Source organism: Octopus sinensis, linkage group LG1, assembly GCF_006345805.1.
Source record: "Octopus sinensis linkage group LG1, ASM634580v1, whole genome shotgun sequence".
NCBI classification, from domain to species: Eukaryota; Metazoa; Mollusca; class Cephalopoda; order Octopoda; family Octopodidae; genus Octopus; species Octopus sinensis.
In genome coordinates this window covers 193,906,032-193,920,185 of record NC_042997.1, presented here as the reverse complement: position 1 = coordinate 193,920,185, position 14,154 = coordinate 193,906,032, and the positions used below count along the sequence as shown (strand labels likewise).

General features: G+C 39.0%; 1 protein-coding gene across 3 annotated transcripts in view; it reads right to left on the bottom strand.

Annotated features, from left to right (window-relative positions):
- The window catches only part of LOC115216828 (squamous cell carcinoma antigen recognized by T-cells 3-like), a 49,643-nt gene extending 38,639 nt beyond the window's left edge, over positions 1–11,004 (bottom strand). For 2 of the 3 annotated variants that reach the window (XM_029786420.2, XM_036508076.1), the window contains exons 1-6: positions 10,753–11,002; positions 8,332–8,458; positions 5,658–5,759; positions 4,984–5,168; positions 3,132–3,231; positions 1,028–1,155 (exon numbers count right to left, since the gene is read on the bottom strand). In XM_029786420.2, coding sequence (XP_029642280.1) covers positions 1,028–1,155; positions 3,132–3,231; positions 4,984–5,168; positions 5,658–5,759; positions 8,332–8,458; positions 10,753–10,941 — 831 coding nt within the window. In that variant the 5' untranslated portion in view covers positions 10,942–11,002. Of the gene's footprint in view, positions 1–1,027; positions 1,156–3,131; positions 3,232–4,983; positions 5,169–5,657; positions 5,760–8,331; positions 8,459–10,752 lie in introns of all 3 variants that reach the window. The other variant, XM_036508077.1, reaches the window with a different exon arrangement.
- Positions 11,005–14,154: the final 3,150 nt, after the last annotated feature.

Genomic DNA, 14,154 nt, shown 5'->3' with positions numbered 1-14,154 from the left:
TCAGGTGAAATTCAACATCAACCGTAACAATGTATCATGTGAGGAAAGGCCTATAAAGGCCATGGACACTGCACCCTTTCTCTTGATGAACTATTATCTCAAAATAAAATAGAAAATGAAGATTGAAGACAATAGCATCATCATCATAATCATTGTTTAACGTCCGCTTTCCATGCTAGCATGGGTTGGACGTTTGACTGAGGGCTGGCGAACCAGATGGCTGTACCAGGCTCCAATCTTGATCTGGCAATGTTTCTACAGCTAGATATCCTTCCTAACGCCAACCACTCCGAGAGTGTAGTGGGTGCTTTTTACGCGCCACCGGCATGGGGGCCAGTCAGGCGGTACTGGCAACGAGCTTGCTCAAATCTTTTTACACATGCCACCAGCACAGGTGCCAGTACTGACATGCTCATGAAGGAGGTTACACAAGAAAGTTAATTCATAAATGTAAATTACAAAACTAACAGACTATCTGCCTTCAAATTAAAAACTTCTCATTTGTAACAAATATTAGGCCAAGGAAAAAGATTTTGTGTACCGTGTTAAGATAATGCTTTTTTATATGGTGCAACTTGATCGAGTCTACGATGTGCAGGTTGAAAATTAACCAAGACTTGTTCATCGAAAACATGCTTTGTTTTAACAGGACAATGCAAAGCCACATACCACCAGAAAGACCAGCAACAAGACTGAAGAATTGGATGGTGTGGAAGTTCTGCCGCATCCAGCCTATAGTCCAGACATTCTCCATCTGACTACGGTCTCTTCTGACCAATGCAGCACTTTATGGAAGGTCACCTATTTGAGTCATTCGATGAAGTTGAAGAAGCCTGTCAAGAATTTTTCAATTCAAAGCCAAAGGATTGGTACTTTGACCAAATCCAAAAGCTTGCAGGATCATTGGCAGAAGGTCATGGAAAATGATGGTCTTTATTTAGAAGAATAGTTGTTGTTGTTTTTGAATAAACTTTAACGTTATTTTAACATGGTGCACAAACTTTTTCCTTGACCTAGTAATACATACCAGTTCTTTTTCAAAAGGTTTTAATTTTTCCAATTTACTGAGTGTCTGCTGGTAAATCTGTTGGAAGGTTTTGTCCGATGCCAGTTCAGGGAACCATTCTTTCAATTCAGCATATGTATCTTTAATTCCTGCAAGAATAATAATGTCCACATCATAGCATTCTTGAAAAATAAAACTTAACATTCAGCTTTATAACAGAATATAACAATATTCTTTTCTATTCTAGGAACAAGGCCCGAAATTTTGGGGTAGCAGGCCAGTCGATTAGAGTGACCCCAGTACACAACTGGTACTTAATTTATTGACCCCAAAAGGATGAGAGACAAAGTCGACTTCGGCAGAATCTGAACTCAGAATGTAAAGACAGACAAAACACTGCTAAGCATTCCGCTTGGCGTGCTCGCCGCCTTAGAATCATCATCATCATCGTTTAACATCCGCTTTCCATGCTAGCATGGGTTGGACGATTTGACTGAGGACTGGCAAACCAGATGGCAGCACCAGACTCCAATCTGATCTGGCAGTTTCTACAGATGGATGCCCTTCCTAACGCCAACCTCTCAGAGAGTGTTTTTTCACATGCCACCGGCATTTTTACATGTCACCGGCGTGGAAGACAGACAGCTGTTTTGGCAACGATCACACTCGGATGGTGCTCTTAGCACTCCACAAGCACAGGTGCCAGTCATCAAATTTGATTCGATTTCACTTGCCTCAACAGGTCTTCGCAAGCAGAGTTTAGTGTCCAATGAAGGAAAGGTATGCATAAGTGGCATAGGCCATGGGTTATGGTCTCTCTTGGCTTGCCGGGTCTTCTCATGCACTGCATATTTCCAAAGGTCTCGGTCACTAGTCATTGCCTCGGTAAAGCCTAATGTTCGAAGGCCATGCTTCATCCCAGGTCTTCCTGGGTATACCTCTTCAACAAGTTCCCTCAACTGCTAGGGATACAACAACATTATATAAGGAACATGTGTTTATGTGTCATAATAGGAAGAGAGTTCTGAGGTTTCAGAAAGGGGACAGTCTCCAAATTCCTGTCTACACATGTATTAACACTACTAGTTTTTGTTCGACTAAAGGGGGTGCTCCAGCATGGCCAGTCAAATGACTGAAACAAATACAAGAATAAAAGAAAATAATATAGAAAGAGTGAGAGATCATCATCATCAACATTTAACAACTGTTTTCTATGTTGGTATAAACTGGAGGGTTTGATAGGAGCTGGCCAGCTGGAGTGCTGCACTAGGCTCCAATTGTCTGTTTTGCTACAGTTTCTACATCAGGGTGCCCTTCCTAATGCCAACCACTTTACAGAGTGTACTGGGTGCTTTTTACATAGCACCAACGTGGATACTATATACATGGCAGCAGCACAGTAAAAATGAATACGAGCTTGCCCAGATACAAACCTGGAATCTTCTGATCTGTAGTCAGACATGTTATAGAAATGTAACTAGATGTTCATGCACATAAACAGAAAAAGAGAGAGAGAGAGGTAGGAGGGAAAGAATGAAAAAAACATTAAAATGACTGATGTCAAATAACCAAATGTTGAACCAGCATTGCTAAACACTTGTGCCCGTGCTAGTAGGGTGCCAAGAGCACCATCCGAGCGTGATCATTGCCAGAGCAGCCAACTGGCTTCCATGCCAGTGGCACATAAAAGGGCACCCATTCGAGCGTGATCATTACCAACGTCGCCTTACTGGCACCTGTGCTGGTGGCATGTGTAAAAAGATTCGAGCGAGATCGTTGCCAGTGCCGCCTGACTAGCCCCCATGCCGGCGGCACGTAAAAGGCACTCACTACACGCTCGGAGTGGTTGGCGTTAGGAAGGGCATCCAGCTGTAGAAACACTACCAAATCAAGATTGGAGCCTGGTGCAGCCATCTGGTTTGCCAGCCCTCAATCAAAATCGTCCAACCCATGCTAGCATGGAAAGCGGACGTTAAACGATGATGACGATGACAGGTGCAGCACCAAAATGTCCTGTACTCCCATTCAGAAGAAACCTTTAATGATCAATTAATTACTTTCTTAACAAAATGAAATAATGTAGGAAAATCATTGATAAGAATGGTCAATTATGAAGAGGACTTACCAAGGAGTGGCACTGTAAGTTGGCGCTTAAACAATGAAACCAACCGAGATTTCTGTTCAATATATGCTGGGTTAGGTTTGCCTGAATCTGCTTCTTCTGGCTGTTAAAGATAAAAGAAAGACAAGAAAATCAAATGTAACCTAAAGTACTTATGCTTATTCATCATGGAACATTTTGTTTTGGAGATAAGGGAGTTTTGTTTTGGAGTAAAGGATATCAAATAAAAGGGTTATTTGGAATATTTATGACAACAGGTTTCTACATAAAAGTATTTAAATAGAGGTTAAGCAGGTATAGGCATGGCTGTGTGGTTAGGAAGCTCACTTTGCGAGCGAATGGTTTTGAGTTCAGCCCCACTGCACAGCACCTTCAGCAGTGGAGGCGCAGTGGCGAGCTGGCAGAAGCGTTAGCACGTCGGACGAAATGCTTAACGGTATTTCACCTGCCGTTACGTTGTGAGTTCAAATTCCGCCGAGGTTGACTTTGCCTTTCATCCGTTCAGGGTCGATAAATTAAGTACCAGTCACGCACTGGGGTCGATGTAATCGACTTAATACCTATGTCTGTCCTTGTTTGTCCCATCTATGTTTAGCCCCTTGTGGGTAGTAAAGAAACAGGTTAGAGCAGCGGACTCATGGTCGGAGTATCGCAGTTTCTATTCCCAGACTGGGCGCTGTGTGTGTTTATTGAGCGAAAACACCTAAAGCTCCACGAGGCTCCGGCAAAGGGTGGTGGCGACCCCAGTTGTACTCTTTCGCTCCAACTTTCTCTCACTCTTTCTTCCTGTTTCTTGTCCCCAACTTCCTAAGCAACCGCTGAGCCTGGATGCGCATTCATCCATCCGTCGATGCTCTCGGTGTCGGGGGTTGATCTGCTTTCTCTTCTGTGGGTCTTACGAATAGCAAAGGACCACGTTTCGGACTTCTCCCACTAATGGGATGAAGACCGCTTCGCTAAACAAACAAACAAACAAGCACCTTCAGCAACTACTGAAGCCCCAGGATAACCAATATCTTGTCAGCAGATTTGGTAGATAGAAAATGCATGGAAGCTTGGAATGCTGTTGTGTATGGGTGTGTGTGTGACCCAACTATGTGGAGTGGTTGATTTTAGGAAGGGCATCCAGCTGTAAAAACCATGCAAAAACAGACACAGAAAAGCATGGGTAAGGATCCTGCCTTGCTAGCTTCTGTCAAACTGTCCAAGCCATGTCAGCATGGAAGAAGGATGTTAAATGATGATATATATCATTCCTTATCACCACCAATATTCATTGTGTAATTTTTTGTTGGTTTTGAAATGAATAAAATGTTGCTGCTTCCAATTCGTGAGGAACCAACATAGAGTTGGCCGTGAGAGGAGCATGTAGTAGAGAGATGAAGTGCAACTACCTTGAGGGATTGACCCTGAGGTTTGTTAATTGAAATACCAAAATTTAGTTTGACTGAAAACTGAAGTGTTTTAAATTCAAATGGAACATCTGTAGGTATGAGAGAAATTTTTGGAATAAAAACATTTTCTCCTTCGTGTCTACCTGTTATGATTGTTGCCTGTAGGATATGGGGCTGATAAGTTAAGTACCAGTTGCATACTGGGGTCAATGTAATTGACTGCCCCCACCCCAACAAAAAAAAATTTCAGGCCTTGTGCCTAGAGTAGAAAAGAAAAGAATTTCCATTTATCAAATTCACTCCCACAGCATTAGTCAGCCCTGTATTATACAGGGAGACACTTGCCCAAGGTGCCATGCAGTGGGACTGAACTCAGAACCAAGAGGTTGGGAAGCAAGATTCTTAACCACATAGCCACATCTATGAAAGAATAAGCAACTAAATAAAGTGAAACGACATACCTCAAGACCAGCCAGAATAGCATTTTCAAACTCTCTGTAAGCATCCCATATGTTGGCGCCTTTGACAACATGAAGTCCAACTTCAGTGACAGCTCGATCAAAAATAGCTCTTACATGAGAAATACCATTCGGTGATCCCATTCCTCCAATGGCATACTGGACATATTCTAGCCAGACATCAACAGCTAAATATGAGCAAATAAAAGCAATAGAAAAGAATTAGTCAAGAAGGAAACAATAACGACAACCATAAAATACTTTAACTGATGGTGAATTAAGAAAGGACGATTTTAATAAGATCTAGGTAATGTTTAGGGGCAAAACTAGGTTTTATCTTTTACTGGTTTGGCTTGGAGGAAGGGACAACTTGCTTCAAAGGGAGCCTTTGTAGACCCTCCAAGACAGGTAAAAATTGATGTGGTTAATATTAAACATTTGCGAGTTTACGGCAGTAGGAGAAACGTGTAAAGAGGAATTTTCAGAAGGTCAATATTGTGTGGAGGAAGGACTGGGTGTAGTGACTAGTGCAGGGTCTAGAAGGGTGGTGGTGGGCACAGTATAGGTAATGAAAAGAAGGTGGTGAGGTGGTAAAATCGTTAGCACACTAGGCAAAGAGCTAGGCATAGATGAGATGGTTGAGTAAAGGAAGAAAGAGATATAGATAAAGCAAGTACCAAGGTAATCAGAAACAGCTTTGTCAAAAAGCTTTTCAATCCTTTCACGATCGTCTTCTGTTGCTAGAGATACTTCATCTTTCAACCATTCCAGCCATAATTCTGAAAAGAAACAAAGAACGCAGAATTAAGAAATGCAGTACAATAAACTCAGCATGGATAAACTCTACTCAGAGAACATATGACAGAGACACAGAAGTCAAAGAGCAAGATTCATGCATCCAGCACTTGTTACTTGGAACCATGCAGCATATTCTCTCATTGCTTGGGTGTGTAGGGTGAAGTGCAGCTGTTGTTGTTTAGTCCCTGATCAAAAGCCTTCCAGCCATGGCCAGCTGCTTTCTTGTATCTAGGGCCCATATTTATCATATTCCTATTTTTAACCATTTTGTTACTATATTTCTTTTGAAAGACATTGATTTTCTTTCAATTAATTTTGAAAGCCATGAAAAATTTGGTAAAATAATTTTGTCCACCCACCATGTTGAAGGGGATTGTGCCAGTGCCACATTAAAAGCACTCTGCACACAGTGAAGTGGTTGGCATTAGAAAGAACATCCAGCTGTAGAACCCAAGCCAAAAGCAGGCTGGAACCTAGTACAGCTCTCCAGCTCTGGTCAAACTGTCTAACCCATGCCAGCATGGAAAATGGATGTTAAAAGATGATGATGATGATGTTCTGGTATTTGGAACATACATTAAAATGGGGTTTTGAAGGAAGATTTTGATTTAGATTACTTAAAAAAAAAAAGGTTTATATTAAAAACCTAGGAGCAGTTACAAGTATATTGGTATCAAATAAGTTAAGATAGAGTGTGATTTGAAGGCGTTTTGGTTGTTATTTCTAAAAATTTGATTTGTAAAATTATTCATATTTAACCCTTTAACAATTAAACCAGTCATATCCAGTGGAAATATTTCACCTATTAAAACCAGCCTGATCCAGCCTCTTACACCTACCCTATGATGTCATTCTAAAAAAATATTATCAAAATTTTAAAGCTGTGAGATGAATTCAAAACAATGCTAATAAATAAGCATTATATTTGGCAGAGTAATCTGAATGCTAAAGGGTTGAATTAAAATCTCATAATATTGATTCTATTGCAAAATCGACTGCACTGAAGGTAGGCTCACTCCTTCATTTGAGGGGTTACCTCACTCCTGAGGCTATTCTTTATCTTTATAAGTCCACCATTCGCCCCTGCATTGAGTACTGTTGTCACATACAAACAGGTGCTCCTGTGGATTGTTTAACTCTGTTGGACCGCATTCAATGTTATATTTGTAATGCTATTGGTCCTCATCATCATCATTTAATGTCCGCTTTCCATGCTGGCTTGGGTTGGACGATTTGACTGAGGCCTGGCGAACCAGATGGCTGCACCAAACTCCAGTCTAATTTGGCAGTTTATACAGCTGGATGCCCTTTCTAACGCCAACCACTCCAAGAGTGTAGTGGGTGCTTTTATATGCCACTGGCACGAAGGCAGTCAGGCAGTACTGACAAAGGCCACACTCAAATGGTGCTTTTTATGTACCATCTGCACAGGAGCCAGTCCAGCGGCACTGGCAACGACATCACTCAAATGTTTTTTCACCTGCCACCAGCACAAGTGCCAGTAAGGCGACATAGGTAACAATCACAATTGAGGATAGCATGTTGCTCTGACAACGATCACCCTTATATGGTACTCCACAAGCACGGATGCCAGTCATCGAGACATCATCTTATTTAAACTATTATGTTATCAAAAAATAGGACAACCATAAATATATATAACAGGTGAGGACCAAAATCCTTCAATGGGATGTCAAACATCCAAGTCCGCTGGTACAGTCCAAGCAAAGACTATATATAAAAATATATAGTCAGTATTTGCAAAAACAATATATGAAGTATAAGGAAAGGAAAAAAATTGTAGTTGTAGATGATGAAAAAAATATGAGAAAGATAATGTATATAATTTTTTTGTACATAGGCGCAGGAGTGGCTGTGTGGTAAGTAGCTTGCTAACCAACCACATGGTTCCGGGTTCAGTCCCACTGCGTGGCATCTTGGGCAAGTGTCTTCTGCTATAGCCCCAGGCCGACCAAAGCCTTGTGAGTGGATTTGGTAGACGGAAACTGAAAGAAGCTTGTCGTATATATGTATATATTTATGTGTGTATGTGTTTGTCCCCTTAGCATTGCTTGACAACCGATGCTGGTGTGTTTACGTCCCCGTCACTTAGAGGTTCAGCAAAAGAGACCGATAGAATAAGTACTGGGCTTACAAAGAATAAGTCCCGGGGTCGATTTGCTCGACTAAAGGCGGTGCTCCAGCATGGCCGCAGTCAAATGACTGAAACAAGTAAAAGAGTAAGGGTTCTTCAAGACATGTAACATATTTTAAGGGTTACGCAAGGGCAAAAAGGTTGAGAAACACTGGGCTAAAGCATGACAGAGGAACAGCATTTGTGAAAATTTGAGAATGTATTCTTTTACTTGTTTCAGTCATTTGACTGTGGCCATGCTGAAGCACTGCCTTAAGGTATATAAATGAAGAAATGAAAAAAAATTCAGTTTTGGAAATGAGAATTGCAAAACTCATGAGATCAATGCATTTAATTGTTCTTAATTGTTGTATTATTAGGAACAATAAAGAAAAACTTGCATTTGGAATCTGACTTACCTTCAGTTAAAGGAAATATTTCACTCATGTACTGTCGCGCTGCTCTCAACCTCTCTAGTTCTCCGGCTTGTCTCAGTGCTCTGATTAAATCCAGATGTGGAGCATATGTATAAGGATAACTGAGAATCTGTTACAAAAAACAGAAAAAACACAAGATGAAGAAGGATCTAACACCAAATTGAGGTTCCTAAGCAACTTTACTGTTTACAATCAAAATAGAGCAATAACCAGTATTAATAGAGTAACACTCTTCATCATTTAATGCCCACTTTTCCATGCCTGCATGGGTCAGGCAGAATTTGTTGATCCATTTCCTATGGCCAGAGGCCCTTCTTATTTCTTTATTGCTCACAAGGGGCTAAACAAGGACAGACAAAAGGATTAAGTCGATTACATCGACCCCCAGTGCATAACTGGTACTTAATTTATCAACCCCGAAAGGATGAAAGGCAAAGTCAACCTCAGTGGAATTTGAACTCAGACACACACACACGGTGCACGTGAGGACACGTGGTCTCGTGGTTAGGATGTTGCACTCCCAATCGAGTGATCATGAGTTTGAATCCCGGGCCAAGCAGCACATTGTGTTCTTGAACAAAACACTTCATTACATGTTGCTCCAGTCCACCCTGTGATGGACTAGCCTTCAGATCAGGAAGGAGGGGAGAACATTGGCCTGCTCGCCTGACCAGCAAGGTGGCATCATCTGAAAGCTAAAACAAGGCAAAGTGCATTTTGACCAGCGATGTGTAACATCTAATAACCTGGTCGTTCACCAGTTTATATATACACTCACGCGCGCTGTGTGTCTTTGTATTTGTCACCACTTGACAATTAGTGGTTCTTTTTTTTTATTTTTGTCCCTATGACTTAGCGATTGGGCAAAAGAGAACGGTAGAATAAATACCAGAATTTAAAAAAAGTGCAGGGCTCGGATTGTTCGACTAAAAGCCTTCAGAAGGGCGATCCTTCGGTATAGGTACCGTAAGTGGCTTTGTTTACATTTCTGAAGATAACAGAAACCCTTTTCTCCCCCCCCCCTAACACAAACCCTAACCCCCCCCCCCCATATATATATATAAAAAAACACTTTCTTGAAATGTATCTGGTACTCCCGTACCTATACCGAAGTTACGCCCTTCAGAAGTGTTAGTGCCCCAGCATGGCCGCAGTTCAATAACAGAAACAACTTATCAAGTTTTTTTATTTATCCATTTATTTTGATTTAAGACAAGTTAGAGAAATTTTAGCATCTTGTTTTAAAAGTTAGTGCATCTGCATCTTCTGGGGAAAGTTATGATCAGCTCGCGAACATCTTAGAACTTGGCATCAGTTACAAAATTTGTGTAAAACAAAATTATAAAACTCTTTCTCTTGCTTATTATATTTATTTTATTTATAATAAAAAAAATAACATTAACAAGGGACGTAACTCTATGTTATGTTGACAAAATTTATATATGGAGGAGGAACTATCATAAGAAGCTAAAACAAGGGTTTTCATTTCGTTATATTCACCACGTTTTACTTTATATTGCGATTATAAATATATATATATAAATACATATATATATTATATATTATATGTCTTAAAATAAAATATAAATGCATAGTAATTATTAATATACGGTTAACTATCCTTCCGTTTTAAATTTGAAAATAATAACAATAACAAAGATGACCGCCTGCATAGTGTAACTATAGTAAACAAATAGAGTAGGATTTCTGAAAAGAACGTAGTCAACTGTTAGAGAACTGCGCTATAGATATAGCTGGGCGCAAAACAGAAAACAAGCAGTAAAAAAAGCAATGGTAATCTGATATATATATATATATATATATATATATAATATATATATATATATGTATATATATTGGTCAGTTCAAAGAGAACGCTTAAGATTCCATTGTATGTTCGGTTGTGTTATCTCACCTGATTATCTTCTTATAGATTATTTTTATCAATAAATCTGTCCAGAAAAAAAAAATTAACACACAACACCACACGTTACATTACATAAATAATACATACACAAGGGGATGGAGATATATATATATATATGTTCAATATTTCTTTTGATAAAGTTAAAGAAAAAAAAAGACACAATTCTAAGGTTGATAAAGAGTCTACTGAACCGATTCCTTAAAACATGTCTCGTAATTATTTATTTCATCGAACACGAAGAGGAAAAATGCGAGCCTTCTGGAATTTGAAGAGGGGAATAAGAGGGACAAAAACAAACTGCGATATTCTTAGTTCTGTTATCTTACTAACTGGGGCATCTACCCCGTTCCAAACTCAATAACACTGCGATAACAACAGCAATGATAATAATAATAAACACTTAAATTAAGAAAATAACACAAAAACATAAAAAATACATGAAACAGAAAGAAGGGATTTGTTAAAAAATTACTTACTTGCTCTTCGAGACAACGTATTTTCTCTTTCTCTGCTTCATCGTCATCTTCGGAATCCAGTTCAGAACTACTGTCATCTCCTTCCTCAGGCTCCATTTCTTCGTCTTCTTGACACAGCATCAAACTGTCGTCCTCGCTTGGTGACATTTCACTCACCGCCGGTTCATCAACATCACCTTTATCCGACATTTTTAAACGTCAATATCTGCCTCCTTTTTTCTAAAGAGCGACTTCTCTAAGCAAAGATAACTTGGGGTGGCAAAGAAAAAAAATTTTTTTTTTTTAACCCAATATAATTGTTTTCTTTAATTATCTCTATTACTCCAATTGTAAATAACAGTAATGTTCTATAGAACAAAATAGCAATATTAAATTTTAAAAAAAGAATATATATGCATATACTGGTAGTTATTAAAATGGTATATAAAAAGAAAAAGAAAAATAGAACTAGAGTTTAGTCATATAAAGAATCTTCCAAGAATTGTGTTGGATAAAATATCTGATTGACGTCAGTTAGGTGGGAAAAAGGGGTTCGTTTTATTGGTTAAGGTCAAATTCCAATATTCTAAATTTGACATATTTCTTATATTTTGTGAACATCTAGTTTCAATATCCCACTTCAGGTAAACCGAAGTTCTTCCTTGAAGCTACTGTCCCTCTTCTCATCTAAGCAATACACTATATATATATATATATATATATATATATATAGCTCAAAGCTACAACACATACACACTTACATACGTTTACGAGAGAAGAGAGAGAAATCTGAAGTCGACTAGAACTGACCAGGCATTTTAATAATCGATAAAATATACGTATTAGGTCATGTTGCATTTAATATCTGTAGATAATAAATTAAGACTGTTTCTCATGTTACGGACAGCAGTCGAAGTGAGCCAATTATATTTGTTCTGGGATGCATCGTCTACTGCAATTAATTGGAGCACATATGTATATAGCAGGCAGACCTGTCTACCTTTTATCGTTTTTTTTCTTGCATCGAGGAGCAGGGGATAAGTAGGTCAGCGTAACCTAGCACTATTTTACAAAAGTCTTTTATGTAGACGAAAAAACAGTGTGAGCATCCTCTCACCCAACCATCACCACCGCTACCACCACCACCACTTCGTTGCCTCGACACTTTCGTTACATCTTTCTCTCCCCTCCCCCCTTTCTTCATTTTTTTTTTTACTTTTCGCATTTTCATGTACTTTTTCTCTTTTTATTTAGTTTTTTTTTCTCATTTTTTCTTCCTTTTTTCCTTTTAGCAATGATAAAAACTACATCTGTCACAGTTTTCGATATTATTTCGTTTATTTAAAGACGAGGAGCAGAGTTCATAACCTTTTGTTGCAGTTCTTTTTTTGACTGGCGAATTGAATTAACTGGATTTAGGTACTCAGAGGCGCCATTCGCATAAAAAACAATAATTAAGTTAATGCTAATATATTATTAAAGTAACGAACAAAATTTAATTGGAAATATTTATATGGCAAAAGAAAGACAACAATAACTTAATGATTAAAATTATTTTGCTCATTTCGTACAAAGAAAGCTGCTTAGAACACGTTCCTATCTTATGAGAACTACTCAACGAAGCATAGAATTCACCGAGCATGCCACGATAAAGAGTAATTGACCTACAATGTACATTTTTAAAATATACTAATTTTTTATGCCTACTTGTGATTCCCTCAACATTTCTTAAACAAATATGGAGAAATTTTCACTATAAAGGTCTAATAAGAAAGAAATATATCCGCAATTGTCTCCCTTACCTGTCGAAATGATTTTTTTAAAGAAATATATTCACTCATTGAGCTAATGCTGTCTTTTTCTTATTGCATTAACATTTCTTAGTGGAGTTTCGAGGCAACCTTTATTACCTGTGCTAAGATTATGCTTTAGTGTAAGATGTAAGGTTTCCGTTCTGAGTATTTTGTTATTGAGTGTATCTGTGTGGAGAGTATTATCAAGACTTGATGATAAATTCTTTAGTGATTTCACAACAACCAAATGGTGTGTGGGTTTGACAACAGCATCAAAAATTCCATTCCATACAATGTAGATTGTGAAAATTAACACTCCCTTCTCCAAGCTTAGATTCGAAACCGAATTTAAGGACTCTGGGTCGACATGTAGGGGACACAATTGCGGATATATTTCTTTCTTATTAGACCGTCATAATGAAAACTTCTCCATATTTCTTTAAGGAATCTAAGGATCGTGGTTTGCTACCACGATCAACAGGCGCGAAAAAAAGGTTTTCTCTGTCCAGTCAAAAAAACGATAAATCATCTCCCGTTGACCTACCTCATCCACGTCAGGCGAAGTTCAAATGGACAGGGGCTGACCTATTTAGGCACAATCTCTACTGCAGTATGTCTGTCCTTCTAGCTACCACAGCGGTTATAAAATACCTATTTCTTTACTACCCACAAGGGGCTAAACACAGAGAGGACAAACAAGGACAGACAAACAGATTAAGTCGATTATATCGATCCCAGTGCGTAACTGGTACTTAATTTGTCGACCCCGAAAGGATGAAAGGCAAAGTCGACCTCGGCGGAATTTGAACTCAGAACATAACGGCAGACGAAATACGGCTACGCATTTCGCCCGGCTTGCTAACGTTTCTGCCTGCTCTCCGCCTTTTTAACAGCGGTTATAAAATACCGTGGTCAACAGAGAGACAGGCAGAAAGGCCTAAGAGGCAGACAAGAAAGGCCTGCGACGCTGACAGAAGATTTTGGCAGACTGCAGAGACCGAGAAAAATGTTCGATCGAAGTTTCACGGTAGACTACTTTCTCAGTTGAACTACACACCCATACTCACAAACACACAAACATATTTAGTTCTGACATATCACATCCACAGATGTGCCCTGTTTCTATTTCTAACAACTCGTAGCAGTTGTCAACATTTTGCATGTAGTGAAGAATTATGTGTACCAACGACAAATTAAGTCCAGTGAATAAATTATTTTAACTTTGAATTGATGTCATTCATCTCTTTACTTCAAAGGCATCCACATTCCTATCGCATCTATTCACCGTAACACATACCGATACACCTTTAACCACAAGATATTAAATTACCAGTAATAAGTGCTAAATATGCAAATTGGTTTATCTAATTCAGTGGTTTTCAACCAGGGTTCCGCCAGTACAGTCCAGGGGTTCCGCAAGAAGTTACAAAAATGCTAAAATCGACAGTAGTTTTTAATTCTCCTGTGCAGATATGTGTGCATAAGACAATTAAATTATTGCACAGGGATTCCTCGAGCCAGTGGAATGTTTCCTTGGGGTTCCGCTTCAGCAAAAAGTTTGAAAAGCACTGATCTAGTTTACTGTAAATCCTCGAGTATAGTCCGCCCTTGAGTATAATACGCAGGGGAT